The 22,775-nt window shown below is 40.8% G+C and overlaps 2 protein-coding genes across 8 annotated transcripts in view; one reads left to right on the top strand and one right to left on the bottom strand.

Annotated features, from left to right (window-relative positions):
- The window catches only part of BRF1 (BRF1 general transcription factor IIIB subunit), a 219,917-nt gene that overhangs the window by 124,668 nt on the left and 72,474 nt on the right, over window positions 1-22,775 (bottom strand). For all 6 annotated transcript variants that reach the window (XM_081313338.1, XM_081313342.1, XM_081313340.1 and 3 more), the window contains one exon: window positions 5,195-5,267. In XM_081313338.1, coding sequence (XP_081169464.1) covers window positions 5,195-5,267 — 73 coding nt within the window. The remainder of the gene's footprint in view (window positions 1-5,194; window positions 5,268-22,775) is intronic.
- BTBD6 (BTB domain containing 6) lies at window positions 27-2,448 on the top strand. Of its 2 annotated transcripts, none has more exons than XM_081313345.1 (3): window positions 27-452; window positions 797-915; window positions 1,076-2,448. In XM_081313345.1, exons 1-3 carry the CDS (start codon window positions 372-374, stop codon window positions 2,106-2,108), a joined length of 1,233 nt encoding a protein of 410 aa, XP_081169471.1. In that variant the 5' UTR covers window positions 27-371; the 3' UTR covers window positions 2,109-2,448. The 2 variants fall into 2 exon arrangements, with proteins under 2 accessions (XP_081169471.1, XP_081169472.1); XM_081313346.1 differs by having other exon boundaries at window positions 360-452; window positions 810-915.

The following is a 22,775-nucleotide window of genomic DNA, read 5'->3' as shown; positions in this document are numbered from 1 at the left end:
TTTTTGGATGTGATCCTTCAGGGAATACCAGGGCTGTGGACTATCTAAGAAGCTCAAAACATCTTGGAAGGCCTCAGTTAACAAACTCTTTCTGTGGTGCTACCAAGAAAACTGCATGGGTCCCCACAAAATCTCAAAGTGTCAGTTGAGCATTTTTTTCTTAACGTTGCTACTTGGTGCTACTTGTCCTCTTCTGGTCACAAGCCAAGACTGAAAAGAGCTATTGCAGTAATGATTGAAACAGTTCCAAAAAAGAGGGAAGGGATAACCTGCATTGATTGGGAGGGAAGAAAAAGAAAGAGTATGGATGGCAAAGGTAAAGGTATTGGGTTAATCATGTTTCCATTTTGTAAATCTACAGAAACGCACTGATGTTCAACAGTGAACTTATGGCTGATGTGCATTTCATTGTGGGCCCAGTGGGGGCAGCAAAGAAAGTTCCTGCTCACAAGGTTGGTGGGATCTTTTCTATTTGTGCCATGTAGATGAATTGTGTATGAAAAGATACTTGTTCTCTTGTCCTCTTAACTCAGTGAGGACATTGTTGCACAAGTGCAACAAAACAATTGCCTAGAAATATCAGAATATATTGCTTTCCAGTTAATCTGCAGATGAGTCACGGTAGTGGTCGGGAGGGGAGGGGAGGGGAGGGATCCAACTCTAATAGTGCATTTCCAAAAAAAAATTGTGCTGATATATTCTGCTAAGGGGGGAGATAAGAAAACTACTGTAATGTATGTGATTGATTCTCTGCCTACCATTATCCCTGATTTGGAATTTATAATTTTTAATGCAGTATGTATTGGCAGTGGGTAGTTCGGTCTTCTACGCAATGTTTTATGGAGATCTTGCAGAGGTCAAGTCTGAAATCCATATACCAGATGTAGAACCTGCTGCTTTCCTAATCTTGTTAAAGTAAGTAGTAATTAAGACAAGTTACTAATTGCATGAATTTTTAAAACAAAAAAATTAAGGAACATGAATGTAAAGTTTAAAATCAACTGAAGATGTTGAAAGCTGTAACTAAGAGTTGTGTATTTTTCTTTTTAAAAAGGGAATCTTTTTATATTGATAGGTACATGTATAGTGATGAAATCGAGCTGGAAGCAGACACTGTGCTTGCTACTCTGTACGCGGCCAAGAAATACATTGTCCCAGCCTTAGCAAAAGCTTGCGTCAATTTTCTGGAGACTAGCTTAGAGGCCAAGAATGCTTGCGTTCTGCTGTCTCAGAGCAGGCTCTTTGAGGAACCAGAGCTGACACAACGCTGCTGGGAAGTCATTGATGCTCAAGCTGAAATGGCACTGAAATCAGAGGGCTTCTGTGAAATAGATCAACAGACGCTAGAGATCATTGTGATGCGGGAAGCACTAAACACCAAGGAGGTGGTGGTGTTTGAGGCAGTTCTGAACTGGGCCGAGGCTGAATGCAAGCGACAAGGGCTGCCAATTACGCCAAGGAACAAGAGGAATGTATTAGGGAAAGCTTTATACTTGGTCCGGATTCCAACCATGACTTTGGAAGAGTTTGCCAATGGGGCTGCTCAGTCTGACATCCTAACCCTTGAGGAACGACATAATATTTTCTTGTGGTATACTGCTGCAAATAAACCGAAGTTAGAATTTCCACTAACAAAGCGGAAAGGACTTGTACCACAAAGATGCCATCGATTTCAATCCTCTGCATATCGCAGCAATCAATGGAGGTACCGGGGACGATGTGACAGTATCCAGTTTGCTGTAGATAAAAGGATATTTATAGCGGGACTTGGACTTTATGGGTCAAGTTGTGGAAAAGCTGAATACAGCGTCAAAATTGAACTGAAGAGGTTAGGCATTGTACTTGCCCAGAATCTGACAAAGTTTACATCCGATGGATCTAGTAACACTTTCTCAGTATGGTTTGAGCATCCTGTGCAGGTTGAGCAAGACACCTTTTACAATGTAAGTGCCATTCTAGATGGCAATGAACTTAGTTATTTTGGACAAGAGGGAATGACTGAAGTACAATGTGGAAAAGTGACATTCCAATTCCAGTGTTCCTCAGACAGCACCAATGGCACAGGAGTGCAAGGAGGACAAATACCTGAACTCATTTTCTACGCATGATGCATTTCACTTAGATTGTATTCCAGGGCTGTTCTGCATATTAATAGATACTCTGACTGAAAGACTGCAGAGCAGATCAGAGTATTATAGTACTTACTTATCTATTTACCATCAGGCTATCAAACTAAGTGAAGGAATGCTCTTGAATTTAATATTTTATTTATTCATAAGCTATTTGACTTAATTATTAAACTGCAGTATGCAGAGCAAGAAATGTTTAAAAAATTGCACATGATGTGCATTTATTTTGTATATAGACAACTAACGGCTGAGACTGACTCAACTAGAATGTTATAAAGTAGAGCAGTTTGAGAACATGTTGAATATAAAACATTTTTACTTGTCTTAAATCCTTACGTGCTTTGCTCATTATTAATCCTCTGGTACTTGAAGCACATCCATATATGCAGAAATAGTGACACTTTTTTTAAGGTGAAACCTAAGGTGCTATAATCCACATCTATTTTCATAAGCAAAACCTCTTACTAACACTTAGTTTCAGACATGTCTGAAACTAAGATTGCACTTAAAAACATTTTTATATAGCATTAGTGTAATTCCTTGTCCCTAAAGCATCAGTAAAATAAATACAATTTCCCAAGAGATGAATTTCTTTACACAAACGTGTACAAAGAAAAGGTACGCCTAAAATTTCAGAATCCTGTAACACAGCTACAGGATCTGCAGTATAATCAAATTGTTATACGGTGCTTTCCTCTTAGCTGTGTTCATGATTAATCTACCCAGCTTTGTATGTTTTATCAATATAGCTGTCAGGCCTTTATTTAACTTATTTAACCATGTTATGTGGAAAACGGCCTAAAAGTGTTTCCAAAATCTCAGTCCTTTGTTTGCTTACAGAATGGTAAGCTAATAACTACAGGCAGGCAGCTATTTCCTCTCACAAAACATTTTTCACTACTCAGTTCCATGTGTCTAAACTGATTTGTCACAGATCATGTAATGAAATGCAATAATAAGCACATTCACTTGATTTTCAACATCAGAATACTACAGGAATCTACTTTGAACACCATGGCATTTACTTCTGAGTAACTAAACTGAGGATCATGCTGTTTAATTTAGTCTTTATAATTTAATAATCCCCCAGGAAGAGACTGTCAGCCATCTGTATATGTAACTATAGAGACAATCCAAGAGGCAAGCAACAAAGCTATCACAAAGCATTATCTTGCAACTACTGTGCTCTACAAAATGAGGTATACTTAATGTCCTTTCCACTCCTGTTCATCCATCAAGCCACAGGCACTTAACTGGGCAATATATGAATTAGGGTAAGTCAGAAAAGTATCTGCCAAGATCTAAAGGAGCTTATGAGCTATGTAACCAAGGGGATTCCGGATTTGTTTTCCATGACACATTTCTACCATAGGAGGGGAAAATATTTAACATAAATATAGGTATATATAATGCCCAATATAGTTCCTCATATAATAAGTACCCTTTTTAATAAGCATCAATCTAAAGTTACAAGATAAAAGCAAATACCTTTCAATCTCAATATTGTGCTAAATTCATATATTAAAATGTGTAATATTAATATGATAATTGTGATCCATCTCTGAAAATTTAAAAATCCTGATAAGGACCACTTACAGAGCTATCGTCTTATTAAGTAAGACTTTCACTCTTAAGTAATTAGACTGAAAGAACATCTCTGAATTACATCCTAAATATATATGCTATTATGTGAAAACAACAGCATAATCATTTAACCTAGTATGCACAACAAGCTAATTTAGGGAAACATCATGCATATCTTGCCAGCACTGTTGCTATGAGCATTAGTCAAAACATCCCTAGTTCAAATCTCTTCTCTATCATTACCGCTGCATATGGTCACTTTCTCGGGGATAATGGTCTGTTTTAAGATTACTCAGATAATATACACCAAGTGCCTTAGACCCTCTAAAATGGTATATAAATTATTCAGAATGTCAGAAATGAATTATTCTACTTTTTGTTAGCAGTAAATTGACATTTTCCAACATATGCCACTTTCCCAGTATCTTCAGAAATGACTTAGTGTTCCATTCATTTCCGTTATTTGCCATGACATCCATGTAATAACGTTACCACTGTTGATGCATCAAAGCTGTTAAGAACATTTTTATTGAGATTACCACACACTAGGCTAGATGATATTATGCCCAACACAATGGTTGGGCATTTCTCTGTGCGTTCTGCAAAAGTAGCAAGAGCACATTCCTTTTATCACAGAAATGTTCTTTGTGCATTTAAACTGTCTATAGAGCTCTTACACAAAATTCATTTTTTAAAAAACCATCTTTTTCAAAATAAATCATAATGACCTGGTTTGCATACACGTCTAAGCAATAATGAATAGCTTAGAAAAGCTAACAGAGTACAGTATATCTAAGCATTATGCATGAACCAGGTCAGAGTCAGAGGTATATATAACACTTATTATAATTACTGTCCACAAGTCATGATGTAGAAAGGATCATGTTTTGGATTTTGCAAAATTGCAGAAGCAGCCTTTTTTTTTTAAAGAAACAGGCCTCAAATCTCAAACTTTAAGTAGATAGGCCTGAAATCCCTCTAAACTAATCAGGATCTTTATTATTCATGCACTTTTCCTTTTCTACCTTTAATATTGTAGGTGCTCATCACATATAATCCTGGGAAAGAATAAATTTTGTTTAAGCAGCTGTTGGGAAGTGCAATGTTCTATATTCGGGTTACGTTTCACGTTCATGCCTCTGCATGCTCTGAAGCACTATTTGCCATTAAGTCCAAAGCAGTTATTACCATCTTTATTTTATTTCTGTTGAATATTAATTCAAATATATGTTTTGTTAGTTATTTCAAAAGATGGATACAACTGGAAAAAGTCACACTAATAATAGAAGTAACTTTTTTTCAGTTTTAAGGTAAACCCTGGGCTTACATAGACAGCTTTCACTTCTAGATTCCCCCAATTTTAATTCTGAAGTATTTTTAAATACTAGTTAAACAGTCCACGTAAGTATTTTTGAAAAGCTGCCATGAAATGATGGCACAATGTAACTACATATCAAAAGCCAACTCTTATTTAAAAATACCTATAGCTGGAGCATTTATGCAGAGCTCTCGGGCCAACAGAAGGAACGTTTTTCCCAGCACATAGACGTTCACCTGTATAAAGGAAAAAAATGATTCTTTGAATTAAGAAGCAGAAGAATAAATCTCTTTAGATGAAACAGCCTGAAAATAATCATCTAATGTTTAAATAAGTATCAAAATGTTTTCAAATAAATCCCAAAATTTCTCTGACACAGCGAATTACTTATCACACACACACACACACACACACACACACACACACACACACACACAAAATTCCTAATGACTGCATGTAATTTTGGCTTTGTGCTACCAGAGAAAAACAGCTTTTGTTTCTATAAGTTAGGGTAACCAATTTTCATTGATCTCATTGGCCAGCAGTCCCTTCCTTTGAAAAGCTGCTTCTATATCTTAAACGACCTTTCAGAACAAGATGGAATACAGCACAGAATTCTGCAGTAAGACAAAATCATGAAAACTGCATACTTTGTATGGGAGCAGTTTAAAACCTCTCTACTAATATGCAAGACTACAAAAACAGTTTTGTATTCTACAAAAACAGATGCTTTGTCATTTTCCGAGATTCTTCTCATATGTGAACTTCTATGTTCTTTTAATAAATCCTTTATTTTTCCTAAGCATTTTTATTCAGGTTTACATATCTCCGAATTTTAATCAGTTATGTAGCAGCTGATTAGGTACTAGCTAAATTACAACAATTATTATTTACTGACATAAACTAATCCCCAAATAACTGAAATCTATATTGGTTTAACATTACTGGAATTGAAAAAGTATGGCTCCTAGTTGCAAGATTGGTAGTAAGTAAAATATGAAAAGTCCGTCTTAATTCTTCTACTTCAGAGATCCAAGTTCCAGGTTGTCTCTTTGAAATATATGGGGGAAAGCTACATCAATCCTGCAGACAAATATACAAACTGTAACATGCCACTGCATTATTCCAATATATGAAAGGTAAGTTTCTGAGATCAGGTGGAGGCGAAACTCCCTGTGAATTACAACCTAAACAAGACATACCCTGTCATAAACTGCTGCGATTCCTACAGTTTCAAAAATCTCTTCACCAGTCCACATGCAACGAAAGTAAAAATAAAAACAAGCAAGCAAGCAGCCTTGCACTTTATCCTCAGAGGTGTCAAAGAGAAGTGAAAAATAGAAAAACATCTTCCCAGGACAAAGGGGAAAGTGCAAAATAGTCAACTCGTATTTTCCTTTACAGTACCCAAAGCTCATAATCTACCAATACATGTGATTCTCATATTTTATTTCCAGTTATTGGACAATGAAATAATAATAATCAAGTAGCAGAAAGTTAGAGAAAAGGTCAGTACACAGCATCCTCCAGAAAAACTGGATGCTAACAACGCCAAAACTGTTCAACAAGTTCAGAATTTCAAAGTAGACTTTCTTAATACATCTGTGGACAGCAGACTATGAATCATCTCATTCAAGAACTCTTTGTAGAAGCAACCACATTCTCCATGCTTGTTAATCATTTGTTCTTTATTAATTACGGAACTATGCAATACATAAAATTCTGTAAAATTAATAAAAATAATTTTTACTGGATTTTTTAAAATCAAAAACCCTACAGCTTTAACACTTGCCAAGTTTAGTTTCACCCTTTTCACTGAGTAGCTACAGAAAACTGATCAACAATCCATGTTTTATTTGAGAAGTCAAACAGACATCTGAGCCAAATGCTGTACTATTCTCTTATTCTCATTAAATTAATGCTCATACCTTTCCATTTAAAGAAAGGGGTAATGCATGTATTAATAAAACAGTTTTATGTAGTTAATACAATGCTGGCCTAGAAACTAGAAGCCTATGAATTCTAGACTTTGACCAGCCTCTCTCTTTCTTTCTCAGCCCAACCCATCTCACAGGGCTGTTGTGGGGGGAAAAAGGAGGAGGAAGGAGTATTAGATATGTTCGGCACCTTGGTTACTTATGAAGTAATAAAGGAGGGATAAAAATCAAATAAACAAACCAACACTTTGAGCTATCATTCCCTACTCTCTACCTTGCCTTCTTTGTGGCAAGTTAAAACAACAATCTTCTGGGTTGTTTCAATGTTAAGCCAGCAGAATGGAAGCAGGAGTCTGTCATGGGAAATTTCAAATAAATTGCAAAGAGAGAGGTAAAGAAAATAAATGAAAAAGGGAGATACAGGTGGAATGGTTACCAGTTATTAGACACCAGTAAATTTCAATTTAGGTATTTTATTATATATTTTAAATGCATCTATGTTCTTAAGACATACTACATTATTCCAGTATCTCAAAAATTCAAGGGAGAAATTGGCTGGATTCACACATAAATACAAACTATAATACAGTTAGTTGTTTGGGGTTAATGTATCTACTCCCATATTGTTCAAAAATATATCCACAGTTCCAAACCAGAGATTACAATAGAATCAGAACTCCATAATTTAAAACTAAAGGGGTAAAGATTTAGAGTTGAACTTTTCAGATGCAAGGCAGTGGCTATAACCATGGTCACCCTTAGTGAAAACCCCAATGTAACAATGTTATCCACACAGTGATTTCGTATTCTCGTTTGCCGATCCTAAACTATGGTTTCTCAATTTATATTTTATGGAAGCAATAGTTAAACTTCTTAGCATGATTTCAGATGTCTAAATTATATATTTTAAATGCATCTATGTTCTTAAGACATACTACATTATTCCAGTATCTCAAAAATTCAAGGGAGAAATTGGCTGGATTCACACATAAATACAAACTATAATGCGGTTAGTTGTTTGGGGGTTAATGTATCTACTCCCATATTGTTCAAAAATATATCCACAGTTCCAAACCAGAGATTACAATAGAATCAGAACTCCATAATTTAAAACTAAAGGGGTAAAGATTTAGAGTTGAACTTTTCAGATGCAAGGCAGTGGCTATAACCATGGTCACCCTTAGTGAAAACCCCAATGTAACAATGTTATCCACACAGTGATTTCGTATTCTCGTTTGCCGATCCTAAACTATGGTTTCTCAATTTATATTTTATGGAAGTAATAGTTAAACTTCTTAGCATGATTTCAGATGTCTAAATTCACCTACTAAGTTAAATATGGCAAAGTAAAACTTAGTTCACACACTCAAAAAATATTATTACTAAGCATTTTATCTGATCTTTAGCTGAAAAAAGCTCCAGAGCTAAACTGATTAGATTAAATAAGACTTGTCTGTCTGTCTACAAGTACTTTATGCCACTTCAAACAAAAAAATCTAAGCAGCTTAGAAAAGTAATGTACCATACATAGCCATATATAACATACGTACATAATATCAACAACTGAAAATCAGCAGCCACCATACTGTACCTACATATTCTAAGTATCTGCAACCTCAGCATCTCAATCCTCTCAACTAATCATCCAATTTCCACCAACATTTTATCATAAGGATGCTGGAGGTAGCCATACCACAGGAGGGGGAGTACTGGCAAACAATACTCTCTTTCAAGATCCTTCTCATTATGCTTTATGGGGGATGAGAACTCTACTGGCCCATCATCTTTGGTGGGCAGACTCTATATGCAGCAACAGATGTGCATAAACCTAGACAGACAGCCATGTAGGACTAGTTGTTACTAGCACCTGTAAACAAATAGACAATCAATGCAGCTGCTATGACGATACTGGGATAACTGTTAGGCAGCTGCATTCTACAGGTTTTGAGGTATCCTCAGGATTAGTCTCATGTTTGACATGTTACAGTGGTCCCTTTAGGATTTCCCAAAATGTGAGGTACACCTCCCTTTTGGGAAGTGCAGACAATCCTGGGCAGGTATGGAGAACCTTTCAGTTATACATAATTGCCAGAAGTCAGCTTCCACAAAATTTAATTGTATTGTTTACATTGTTCATTTATGTTCAATTGTGTTTGGGTTTTTAGGGGAGATGTGTATATTAAGATTATACTAAATGATGGCAAAACATTTAGGAACCCTTGCTTTAGGAGGATGACAAGGGCATGAGTGACTATATCGTATCTCTCTTCTAGGAACCGGAATTTTTACAATAGCCAAAGCTAGACAAAAGTCTCTCCTGGCCACAGTGTTAATTTGGTCTTCAGCAGGAGCTGTGAGTCCATAAGAATCTTCGACTACAGATAACCAGCTTCAAAAGTTATGGTGGGATAACTTACAATTGGTCTGGGGTAGAAATGCACAACTGGGTATTACCTGCATAAACCCCTAACCATTGAATAACATCTCCTAGTGCCCTTCTGCAGATGTCAAATAAACTTAAAAAGACTTCTATAAATATTTTTATTTCTGCTTCTACTTTTGCAGCCTTAGCAACCTAAGAGAGCCAGTTTGGTTTAATGGTTAGGGCATTAGGCTAGAAACTAAGAGCCCACGAGTTCTATATCCCACTTTAGGCATGAAAGCCAGCTGGGTGGCGCTTTCTCAGCTCAACCCACTCATAGAGTTGTTGTGGGACAAATAAGAGGAGGAAGGAGTAATAATAATAATAATAATAATAATAATAATAATAATAATAATAATAATAATAATAATAATAATAATAATAATAATTTTATTTATATACCGCCCTTCTCCCGAAGGTCTCAGGGCGGTGAACAGGGCAGATATATAAAAAATACAAAAATACAAAAGTTAAAAATGAATTAAACATATGCCCAACTAAAAACAGTAAATACATATATTAAAATGACAATAAAAAAAACCCAACCCATCCCCCATCAGGCCAGGCCGGCTTGTTCAAATAAGAGTGTCTTCAGATCGCGACGGAAGGAGCGAAGGTCGGGCGCCATCCGGAGCTCAACCGGCAACCGATTCCATATCTCCGGGGCGCCCACAGAGAAGGACCTCCCCCTGGGGGCCACCAATCGACATTCTCTGATTAAGTATGTATTAAGTATGTTTGCTGCCTTGTGTTATTTATAAAATATAGGGTATAAATAACTAAAGTAAGCCTACCTAAAGTGTTAAGATTACTAGTCCTCAAAATTTATATGGCTTTGCTATCTAAACTAAAATCTGTGCTCAATAGTACTTTCCATTTTCTTCTTCCTAATTATCTGTGGCTATACAGTTCAGAGATATTCTTCTCCTTTATTTTTTTCCTACTGTCAGACTGTAACCAGCCAGATGAGTGAGTGGAAAGGCAGGAACAACCCAATCTACCATTTTTTGTACCTTAAGTGGCTTAATTCCAGATTAAGATTGTCATTTTCAGCAAAGTGACAATGTGATTATTTATTTTATTTATTTATTATTGGGATTTATATGCCGCCCTATCTCCCGAAGGACTCAGGGCGGCTAACAACAATAACATACAATAAATACAGAAGTTAAGATAAAATTAAAATTAAAGGCCTCTGTACAATAAATTAAAATTAAAATAAATTAAAAATTAGAGTTAAAAAATTAAAAACATAATTAAAATCCCTGTCAGTCCAGGTCAGCCAGGTGGAAAAGGAGTGTTTTGAGGCCGCGGCGAAAGGACTGGAGATCTTGGGCCATCCGAAGCTCATGGGGGAGCTGGTTCCACAGGGCTGGCGCTCCCACAGAGAAGGCCCTCCCCCTGGGGGTCGCCAGCCGACATTGTCTAGCCGACAGTACCCTGAGGAGGCCTTCTCTGTGTGAGCATACTGGGCGATGGGAATTCGTTCCCGGCAGCAGATGGTCCTGCAAGTATCCCGGGCCTAAGCCATGTAGGGCTTTAAAGGTAAGTACCAGCACCTTAAATCTCACCCGGAGGGCAACCGGTAACCAATGCAGCTCACGCAGGAGGGGTGTAATATGGGAGTATCGGGGTGCTCCCATCACTACCCGTGCAGCCGCACTCTGCACCAGCTGAAGCCTCCGGGTGGTCTTTAAGTGTCTAACATATACCAAATGGCAACACTGATGTGTTTTTGATATTTTTTAAACTGTTTTTTTTATATTTGGCCTGCCCCAATCATGAATTACTCCTAATATTTGTCATTTAATAAATAGTTTTTACACAATTTTTATTCAAGATCTGTTTTGTTTTATTCTGCAATATTTTGTACTTTTAGTAAACTACACAAGGATTTTGCATGTGCATCTAAAAACAAAAGAAATACTTTTAATTAATAAAGAAATGTACTAGATGAATTACATAAAATAATACAAATACAAACAAATAAACTGATAGGCAAAATAATACCACAATATCAACAGAATCCTTATTGCCTTTTTGGCACCACCTGCTTCAGTGTGCCGCCTTCTTTTTTCAAGTGTTTTAATAAAAAACTAAATAACATTCAAATATTATTAAAACTGACAGTTTCATTCAGGAGCAGACAAAACAAATAGTTCAGAGGAAAAAAAACAACTGATCATTGAGAGGGTCAAACTGGTTTTTTAAGGAGGTATTTATAGATGTATTGAGGGTCTCTGAATTATTTCTTTAATACAACTATAGATTATGGGCTCATACTATAGTAAATCAAGAAGCTTTTCCAGAAAATGGGAGTTGCCTTTGTGGGGAAATCAAATCACTGGATAAGAGCAGTTAGATTGCTCTATATTCAGACTGCCACACTTCAAAATTGTATACATTCTCCAGCTCTTTCTTTTCAAATCTTAGTTGTCAGTTTAGAGCAGTTTCTGCACAAAGAGACTATTTTCTACTCTTCAATGTTTGATTGTTGTGAGTCTCCCCACCACCACATTCTATCTGCAAGCCTGTGCTTGTAAAAATCTATAATGCAATGAGGTTTTTTCCCCAAAATAAGGATATTTGAATTGTATTATACAAAGAAATATAAAAACTGGCAGATCTAAATTATATAAAAAGTTGGCGGGAGAATATAGTGTATAACTCAAAACTCATAAAAATGCACGATGTTATTTTTAGTAAATCTCTCAATTTAACACTGTAACAAAACAATAAAGGCTATCAATGATTACCAGCAGTAATAAAATTAAGCAGTTCCAGAACTGGGGAACCTCTCAGTATCAGTTTGCTGGAGTAAATAAAACTGCATTTATTTCTACCCATCTGTTTCTGGGTAGAAACAACAATAATAAAAAAAATAATTTTAGATGCCCCCTGCCTCCTAGCCACTTGGCGCAGTTTACAAATTGCTAAAACATTTTAAAACAAGGAAAAATACCAACACAAAAGAAAAGAAAACAAAGTAACAGCAATGGCACACAAAACAAACCCAGATGGAAACAAGAAAAAAGAAAAGGGGTGTCGCACATCCTTGCCAATATCCTTGGCTAAGAGCTACATCTTCTAGGCCCTTCGAAATATCAGTATGATGGGAGCCATTTCAACCTCTGAGGGAATTTATTTCTTAATAGAGGAATCTGATTTCCACTGTTCAAACTGAATGTCATTCTAATCTAGTAGGAGTTTTTTGAGTTATTTAAGTAGGATGAGTCATTTAGTTCTGTTTCAAAAGTTTTTCTGTTCAACTTCACACATCTTAGGTCTGCTCTGAGGCTTTATGTCTTAAGATAGTCCTTTTTAAGCAGAATCTGTAACCCAGCAAATTTGTTTATTTCTCAAAAAGAAAGGTATATGTCTGTCTTGCTCTGTACATTATATTTCTGTATTACATACTATATGCATTCTTTTGGATCTGTAAGTCCTTGGAGAGCTTCTCTATGAATTTCACATTCTCCTCATTGTTAATACTGCCTATTTATTTGTTCTGTCTTCTAGTTCAGTCTTCATCAACTCATGCCTTCTAGATATGTTCAATTTAAGCTCCTACAATGCTTAAGCGGTATAAATGAATTCTAAAGTATCTGTTAAGCACAAAGTTGGAGCTGGCTGCTCTAGTTCCAATATACACCATTTCTCAGAAAAGAAAAAACAAGGCAAGTAAAGATAGTGTTCCTTTTCCATGCATTTTGCTTGTAATAATTGCTTAGCTATTTAATAATAGGCAGGAAAATGGATAGCAATCAAAATGAGCAGGAGAGCAGTTTCAGAAAATCTGGGAATTACCGTATATACTTGAGTATAAGCCGACTCGAGTATAAGCCGAGACCCCTAATTTTACCCCCAAAAACTGGGAAAAGTTCTTGACTCAAGTATAAGCCGAGGGTGGGATCCGCCGAGTGGCTTTCAGCACTGGAGAAAATGCAAAATCGCTCGAGACCAAACTCGAAGGAATCAGCTGCCGGTGGGAGCGAGGCGATCCGTGCGGTCCCGTGACAGCCAGTCGGGCAAGCAACGGGGCAAGCAACGCGAAGAGCGGCAGGGCTTTATTTTTGCACCATGGAGCTCCCCCTCCCCCTCCTCTCAAACTCCCCCTCTCTCCCCCTTCCCCCCACTTCCCAGAGCTGAATACAGGGTATTAACCGGCGGCGGAGGCTTGCAGAATGGCGGATCGAGCCTCTGTCGCCGGCGGTTGGATCCGTGCTCCACAAGCCTCTGCCGCCGGCTGGATCCGCGCTCCGCAAGCCTCTGCCGCCGGCGGAGGCTGGATCCGTGCTCCACAAGCCTCTGCCGCCGGCTGGATCCGCGCCCTGCCGCCGGCAGAGGCTTGCGGAGCGCGGATCCAGTGGGGGGGAAAAGCCCTTTAGCAGGATTTGCCTGCATGCCGGCGGAGGCTGGATCCGTGCTCCACAAGCCTCTGCCGCCGGCTGGATCCGCGCCCTGCCGCCGGCAGAGGCTTGCGGAGCGCGGATCCAGTGGGGGGGAAAAAGCCCTTTACCAGGATTTGCCTGCATGCCGGCGGAGGCTGGATCCGTGCTCCAAAAGCCTCTGCCGCCGGCTGGATCCGCGCCCTGCCGCCGGCAGAGGCTTGCGGAGCGCGGATCCAGTGGGGGGGGGGGGAAAAAGCCCTTTACCAGGATTTGTCTGCATGCCGGCGGAGGCTGGATCCGTACTCCAAAAGCCTCTGCCGCCGGCTGGATCCGTGCCCTGCCGCCGGCAGAGGCTTGCGGAGCGCGGATCCAGTGGGGGGGGGGGAAAGCCCTTTAGCAGGATTTGCCTGCATGTCTCAAGTGCTACCTAATGTGCTTTCAGCCTCAGTCGGCCACTCCACATTGTAATCACGAAGGTAGCTCTCTAACGGAAAGGGAAGGGAAGGGAAGGGAAGGGAAGGGAAGGGAAGGAAAGGGAAGGGAAGGAAAGGAAAGGAAAGGAAAGGAAAGGAAAGGAAAGGAAAGGAAAGGAAAGGAAAGGAAAGGAAAGGAAAGGAAAGGAAAGGAAAGGCAAGGCCACCATCTCTCCTCTGCCGCTCGCTCTCGCCGCTCCAGCCCTGGCGAGCCAAAGAGACGAAAGGCCCCAAGCGATAGGAAGGGGATCTCTGCCCTAGAGTGGGAGGGGGGAGGGAAAGGGGGAGGAGGAAAGGCCCGATCGCTTTGTGTTGAGCTGGTTCAGCTCAGCCGGACTAGGCGGGGCTGCGGCTCCCAGCTGATGCCGCTGCCGCCATCCAAGTCCGGCCGGCAAGAACTTTTTTTCTCCCCGCCCCACAGTGACGAGTAAAGCGCGACTTACTTCCTCCTCCATGCCCACGTCGCCTTCTCGCCCAACAATCCCAAGTAAGGGGCGGCCTGAGAAAGGGGCTCTAACTTTCCCCTACCGCTCGAACTTATCTTGGAGAGGAAGGCAAAATCGGGAGAGGGAAGAAGAGCGAGGACTGGAGCAGCGCTTGCCCAGCTTCTCTCCCCTGCAGGGAGCGGCGGGGTCGGTTCCGCCTCCACCATGTTCTCTCTCGAGAGCCTTGTCCCACCCGCAAAACGCCAGCGCCGCCGCCGCCGCCCCCTTCCTAGCCAGCCCTCAGCCGCTTCACAAGCACCCGTTGCCGGCCCAGTTCTATCAGACCCGTGCGGCGCCGCACGTACTCCGTTTACATGGCCCCTGTACTTCCCCCACACATCCCTTCTCCCGCCTCCTTCCCATAACGGCCTCTACCTACCGGACGGCGCCTCAGCTCCCCGTGTCCGCCGCCGCCGCCACCCTGACCAAACCCTCTCTGCCTGCGTGCGCCCTCCCTCCTTCCTCTCTGTCTAAAGCAGCGCGCCGAGTCCCGGCCGAGGCGACGCTTTTGTTCTCCTCGCCTGGATGCGCTTCCAAAAGTGAAAGGAAAGAGGCTTCACCCAAAACTTGCTTCCCGTTTTCCTCCCCCTCCCCCCTTTTCCCTTTCTCCCTCCTCCCAGCGCGGCGCTTTGAGTAGTAGCCCTTCCACTCCCCGGCTCCCATCCCGGGTTCTTGAAAGCCCCGGTTTTCGTCCTTGGGTACGGGAAGAGGACTCCCGGCACCCACCCGGCCGAATTGCGAGGGGAGATCGTTCTCCGCGCCTGTCAAAGGGGACCCAAACAAAGAGGTGCATTTGCCGGAAACAACGATCGGAGGGATTCTCCTTGCCTCCTCCGCCTCCATGAAGATTTGTTTTTCTGGGAGGCTCACTTAGAGGGAAGTTTTGAACTGGAAGCCAGGGATGAGGCGAAAAAGCAACAGCCTGCGTCCGTCTCTCTCTTTATGTATATTTCTGTATATATCTTATCTCGGGATCTAGACCTTTCGAAGGAGAAGGGGCGGCTGGAGTTCGTGAGTTGCTGTGGGACCCAAGGGTTGGGGGAAGAGAGATGGGAGGGAAAAGGGGAGAAACCTGCCGCTGGCTAGTTCTTTGTCTGATCGGGGAGCCTGAACAAAAGAGGAAACTCGGTTGAACTCTTCATCTCCCTGTCTGCCTTATCTGGTCTTTCAAGAGGAGGGTATTCCTTTCACTTCTTGAACTTTCCCAAAGACTTGCAAACTTTTCCAACCATTACTTCCAAGGATCTTTGATTTTTATTTTTCCCCTTGCAACCTAGAGGAAAAGGAAGGTGAGCTGTTGATCTAAGTTTCTCTCTTCTTCCTTTGTAATTAAACTGGAAGTTTTACGTGTGGAAGGGGTAATCTGATTTTTCCTTCTCCAGGCCTCTGCCGCCCAGAGCGTTGTTTCTCCCCCTCGTGCGTGTGTGTGTGTGTGTGTGTGTGTCAGACAGAAACGGGCGGCAGAGGCCTGGAGAAGGAAAAATCGGCCGCAGCCTCGGGGTAGGCTTCTCCAGGGGCGCCGCCGCGATTCTGCAGGGGCCAGGTAGGGAAAACTCGCCGGGGAAAACGGGTGCCGTTGCAGCGCCCGGGGAAGCGTAGCCTGCTTGACCCACGGCCTCTGAAATGTTCAAAATCCAACTTTTCTGCTTTTTGAAACGCACCACCGGCTGCTCCGTCCAGAAGCCCAGATTCGGGAGGGCTGCTTGGCTTCCACTTGAGCCCATCTATGTCCGCGGACCCCCCCCCCACTACCCCTAGACCTCAGCCTCGGTCCCCTGTCCGACCCGGAGGAGTATTTTTTTAAAAAAAACTTCCATCGGGATTTGTTCCTGGAGTTTAAATCCTTGCAGTCCAAAGCAAGAGAGAAAGCCGCGACCTCCTCCTGCGGGAGATTCTCTGCCGGCTCCGAAGAGCTCGACCACCAACGCCGGGGCGGCAGAGGCTTGCAGGGCTGGCGGCAGTCCAGCGTTGTTTCTCCCCCTCGTGCTCCCCCTCGTGCGTGTGTGTGTGTGTTTGTGTGTGTGTGTGTGTGTGTGTGTGTGTCAGACCCGCAGGAATGGCTAGTAAAGGTGGCGGCAGTCCGGCATTTGCGTTTCTCTGTGTGTCAAGCCCCGTGGGCTCGACACACAGGAAGGGGGGGAATGCCGGAATGCCGCTTCCCTACCAGCCATTCCCATGGGTCTGACACACACACGCACGCACGAGGGGGAGAAACAACGCTGGACTGCCGCCAGCTCTGCAAGGTTCTGCCGCTCCCTTCTCTCAGCAGCCTGTTCCGAACGAAGGGACAGTTCTTTTTTTTTGTTGACTGGAGTATAAGCCGAAGTGGAGTTTTTCAGCCCGAAAAGTGGGCTGAAAAATTCGGCTTATACTCAAGTATATACGGTAGTAATGGGCATCTTGCTAGTACAGTGGTGGCAAACCTATGACACATATGTCAAAGGTGACATGCCATGATGTTTCGGATGACAACTCAGTGTTCACCAACACCTTATAAGTATTCTCAAAAGCACGCTCTGTACTTGTACAATTTTCAGAGGCTGTGGAGGCCATGAGAGAATGTGATGTACTCTCATGCAGCCTCTGCGACAATTTGCCGCAGCCGACGGTACCGGCAAGTTGGTCGTGGCGAGTTGGCCATGGCAAGCTGGCTGCAATGAGTTGGCTGCAGTGCATTGTCCTGTTCTGAGCCTCTGGACCCTCTTTTGCATGGCCTCTGGATCTTCCGAAAATCGTACAAGAATGGGGAATGCTTTTGCATGGTTTTCAGAGGCTGCAGAGGCCACTGAACATTCTCCAAAGCCGCCTCAAGAATGAAGGCCTTGTACAGCCTCAGATAAGCCGCAGGGGCTTCTCAACAAAAAGAGAGCATTGCCTGAAGTAAAGCAGCATTCAGCAGATCCTGGGAAGTGCTGGACCACCTTGGCAATCACCCCCCTGGGGAATGATATGAGGTGGACTTCTTGAGTGGTAATGGTGTTGCCTGGGCCTCTACCTCGGCACTGCTACCAAAGCTACTGAGTGCCACTGTTCAGGATGTCCTAGATGTGGCAGTGAAGGGAGGGGAAGAGAGATAAAGAATTGTTTCCCTTTTGTTCAGTGGGGTGTGATACACCAGAAGAGTCAAGCTACATATTTTCTGCATTTCTGATACACTAAGCCCCAAAAGTTTGCCATCACTATGGTACTATATGGTTGGAATGATATGAACACAAAGCTGAAGGTCTCAAACCTCTCTTTGAAGTCTTTTGGGTCCACACATTTGCTTTGCTACCCCCTATCTTCTGGGGGAGCACATGAACTGGCTTTCTACTCCTTATCCCTGCTTATAAGAGAGAGAAGGTTTTTATCATCAATGCGGCTTTTTTGTCAAATGTAAAGGAAAAATAAATGTAAGAAACAAAGAAACAAACTTGGTGGTGTTTCTGCCTATCCCTATGCTGTTGAAGCATGTGACAAATGGAATCAACTCTTTCTTCCCCCCCTTCCCTTTGGGAGGCAGACCAATCTTACGAAAAGATAAATAAAATCAACCTTTGTTTAAAAAAAAGGAAAAGGAGGAATGCAAAAATCCCTTTTTAACTTAGTCACATCCAAAACATCCAACAGTAAAGGAAATAAAATATACAAAGCTATTCAAATCAGAGCTCACAATTTAAAAGAATCTTCCACAGAAAAATCCTATGGGTAGATCACAAAAAGATGCTGTTCTGTTTCTAATTTAAAGGCAATTTTGCTGCAAAGAGAAAGCATTATTTGATTCTATTGTTTATCACTATATTTAAAATATATGGAAGTTCTAAATTTAGTTCATTTTACTCTGTATTTACATTTCATATTAAAATGTTAAAAAAGAAGTTCCAAGTTAAATAAAACACACAATTACAAAGCTTATACTGAGAAAATAAATACAGGGTCAAAGTATTAAGCTTTAGCAATATACAGTAAAATATAGATTAAAATTCTAACTTTTCTGTGTAGGCTTGTTTAACTTAGAGATAAACAGATTCCTGAACTTTCCTGCTTATTTTCCTGGGCTTTATAAAGTTTCTAGTGGATTTAAACCTTTACTCAAGAGGCTGAGAAGAATGTTACTTCTCTTCTTTGACCAGCTCTGATACTCAGCTGCTACCTTTGTTCTAAAAGAATCAATTATTTTCTGCTGAGCAAAAAAAGAAGGCCTTGGGAGGTTATCTCCCTGTACATGCAAACCCAAGCCATCCCTTTGAATGCATAGTGGAACAGAGATGCCACTAGCTATCTGTGGGGCAGGCCTACCATTTCACTAAAGCGGCCATTTACAGATTTCTGACACTGCTGAACTGCAACACTAGATAAAGTTTCCTTAGAATCAACTTTGACTCCTAGTAACTCCATGGACAAAGCCATGTAGTTCTGCTGGCAAGTGGTAATGGTTTGCAACTCCTTTCAAGATTGGTTGATTTATGCGTCTGTGTATGTCCCTGCTCCAGAAGATGGTAGAGGACAGGAAGGCCTGGAGGAATGTTGTCCCTAGGGTCGCGATGGGTCGGACACGACTTCGCAGCTAACAACAACAACAACGTATGTCCCTGTATTTTTCAATCTTAGCAACTTTAACATGTGTGGACTTCAACTCCCAGAATTCCCCAACCAGCATACTGGGATATCCTACAGATGTAGTATTTCCTAAAAATCTCCTTGGTGATTTTTATCCAAGGAGATATTGTAGGAGGGAGTGCTTTGTTAGTCTGGCATAACAAAAAAATCAGGACCCTGGTAGCATTTTTTCCAACTAACCAATGTCATTAAAAGGTGTGTGCTTGTGAGAGTCAGAAAAGATACTACCAGACTCCTAATTTCTTAGCCAAGTATTAATTAGACTGACCTTTTCAGACCAGCCATGGCTGGGCAGGTGCTCTAGCACACAGGTCCCCAATCTTTTGGGCACCAGGGATCGTTATACGGAAAGAGGTTTTTCCACAGACAGGAGGCGGCGTGGTTTTATTTGCTGCCTGCATCCCACAGATGGGACTTTGCTTGTTTGTGTGAGCCGGCTGCTGGCATGCCGCAGCCCGGTACTGGTCCATGGATGGGGGGTTGGGGACCCCTGCTCTAGCACTTTCTTATCCATACATGTGTGAAAGCCCACACACTGCAGAGACCCAAAAAGCAAAAGGATAATTTACTTGTTTTACATAGTGCTAGAATGTATATTATCTGACATTACTAGAAGTCTTGGGGACTACGTATGAATACACCACAATACTACTCTGCTGGGAGTTTAAAAAGTGGAAACGGTGGGCAGTTCTGGTGCTATTTAAAACCATAGACCAGAATCTTCTGCTCTTATGAGGCAACTTCATAACATTACCTATGGTAAAACTTCAGTGTCTTTTGTCATTCCAGAGACTTGGATTTCTGGAACCAAGGATAGATATTAGATTATTTCTCAATAATCTTCTGATTGACTGCTCAGGGCCTCCTTTTCTGTCTATTTGCTATCCTCAACAGTATCCGATACTCAATTTTGTCAGCATTTAGATCTGAGCCCCTGACAACATAACAGAAGATGGGAATATCTCAGTTTTGTTCTGTACTTCAATACTGCTCAAGTTTCAGTGGCTGGACAAAAAACCAATGGAAAATATTTCAATTTTTATTTCAAAACTGTTAAGCTACAAACAAAAAGTCATTTCTTTTCTATCCTTATACTATCTAATAAGCAGAATAAATAGAAGCTATGTCTACAAAGGACACCAAGAGACCTTTTGCTTTAAATCTGGTTGTACCAAATGTTCACGATTAACTTTACCAAAAGAGCAGTATGTCCAAGTGCAGAATACCAATACCTAACACACCCACTGTAATACCTGCTTGAGAATTTTCTTATCACTGAATGGACAGGCAGATGGAAAGAAAAAGAGACATAGAAAAGTTACACCATTGTAAAAATATGTATATTTTTAAAAACAGAGGTCAGTGTGGGCTAATTCAATTCAAATCGTCTGATTGCTGATTTTGCTTTAAACTCTGCTCCGTATCTGATCAGATAATTAGTCCATTTTAACCCCATTGCTGTTTGCATTGAATTCTTCTCACAATCACAATAAAGTACCATCCTCTAGCCTAGTTCCCAATCCATAAGGAGAGCAAGAGGTAGGAGATTCAATCTACCGCTGGATCAAGCACTGCAACTTATTTCCTCCTTCACTGATCAGTCCTGTCCCTTGCCCATGAATCTTCCTGCTTGACTTCACCACTGTCATCCCCTTCTACTGCCAGCTGTTTTTAGAACTATTTCTAATCACTGAGGTAGAGCAATGTTGCAGTTCAAGGATCATGGGAAATTCTTGGAAAACATGGCCATTAGACTTGGCCTAATAATTCAAAAGCAAGTGAGCCAAGGCACAATTGACTGGTGGGATGTGGTTCAGATAAGCTGAACTACTAAAGATGGGGAGATAGTTCTTGTCTGGATGCTTTCCCATATTTTAACTCTACACATGCAAACTCATAAAATTAGGTTGAATGCTATGCTATTTTCTTTTTAAACATACATCAGTATTTTTAAAAGGGTAATCATAAAAAGAATATTTGCCTCTGCAATTTAAACAAGTAGCCCAGTAGTACCATATGTCCTGATAATGACACTATGTGCTACGTACTAGCTAATAATGTGATTGATTGATTGATTGATTGATTTGAACAAGCAATAAATCATAAAATATCGGAAGTAAAATAAGCAACACTGCCACATTATTTTTTCAGCCAAAGCAAATTCCCATACTTCAAAATACTTCTGATTCAATGTAAGGTACATTCTAGTTTTCCAGTATAAAAATCTGTCAGGTAACAATAGGAACTGAATCAATTTAATATGTTCCATCAATTTATATGCCTTAGGAAATATGGACAATGAAACCACAAATTTCATTTTCAAAGAGTACTGGATTATTTTGCACTTTTGATAAGTAATGGCCAATTAAGCATCACTCCAAAGGTGGTAATATGGTATATACCAATCTGTTTGCAATTCTGTCAATACAACCTAAAAACATTAAAATTTAATGGTTTGGGTGCCACCTATAGATAATGTTCCTGGTCAATTGTTGATGTTAGATTTTAAAGGAGGTCTATGTCACAAACAGTTCCAGTTAGATTTGTTAAGTTCATCTTCTGAAAGTTTTGGAGAACCTGCTGTGCTTAATAAAAAGAGTGTTATGTAATACAGAATAAATTTCTTTGCTTTAAAAATAGTTGTACACCATTCTTTAAAAGCTTTAATGGCTAAAGTGATTAACTTTAGACAGTTTAAAAAGGCATGTTTTAATGATTCATTTGAAGTCAAGACAGAATTTACTCACCAGTAACAGTTTCCATCAAAAATCAAGTATGTAAATTCACAAAAGCCTCTATAATTCCACTCCATGTATTGGACATACTAGTTAGGGAGCCAAGCCTGTTTATTCACACCGGATCCTAACAGCTATCAAGCATCAAGACAACTCAGTAGAGTAGAGCATCACTTGGTCAGCAAGTCAAGGTATACAGTAAAACAGATACACTGATTATACCTGACCACATCCTGTCCTAGGAATTTATGTAGTTGTTAAATAGGAGGGGAAAAGAGCATAAAGCTGTGAGGAACTGTAAGCATTGCACACAGTATTCAGAGAAAGGAAAGAAAAACATGGTAAGAGTACCCAACTTTCCATCCCTAAAGTTGATTGGGGGGGTACCATGAGTGATGATATCAAAAACTGTGAGAAATCAAAGAGCCTCAGAAGAATTGTGCCACCTCTATCTTGATCCTACCAAAGATCATCCATAAACTTTATTATCTCAGTGCTATATTCCATTCTGAAACCTGACTATAAAGAATACAGATCATTCATTTCTCCCTGAGTCCTCTGGAGTTACAGTCCAACCACCTTTTCTATCACCTTTCCAAAAAGAAGAGATTGAAAACTGGATGAAAATTGTCTATTGAGTCCAATGTTGATTTCTCACAAAGCACCCACACATTTCAGAAGAGATTCTGGAAGCTGTTTATG

The sequence above is a fragment of the Vipera berus genome (genome assembly GCF_964194415.1).
Source record: "Vipera berus genome assembly, chromosome: 1".
In the NCBI taxonomy this organism is placed as follows: Eukaryota; Metazoa; Chordata; class Lepidosauria; order Squamata; family Viperidae; genus Vipera; species Vipera berus.
This window is presented reverse-complemented; position numbering and strand designations above follow the sequence as displayed.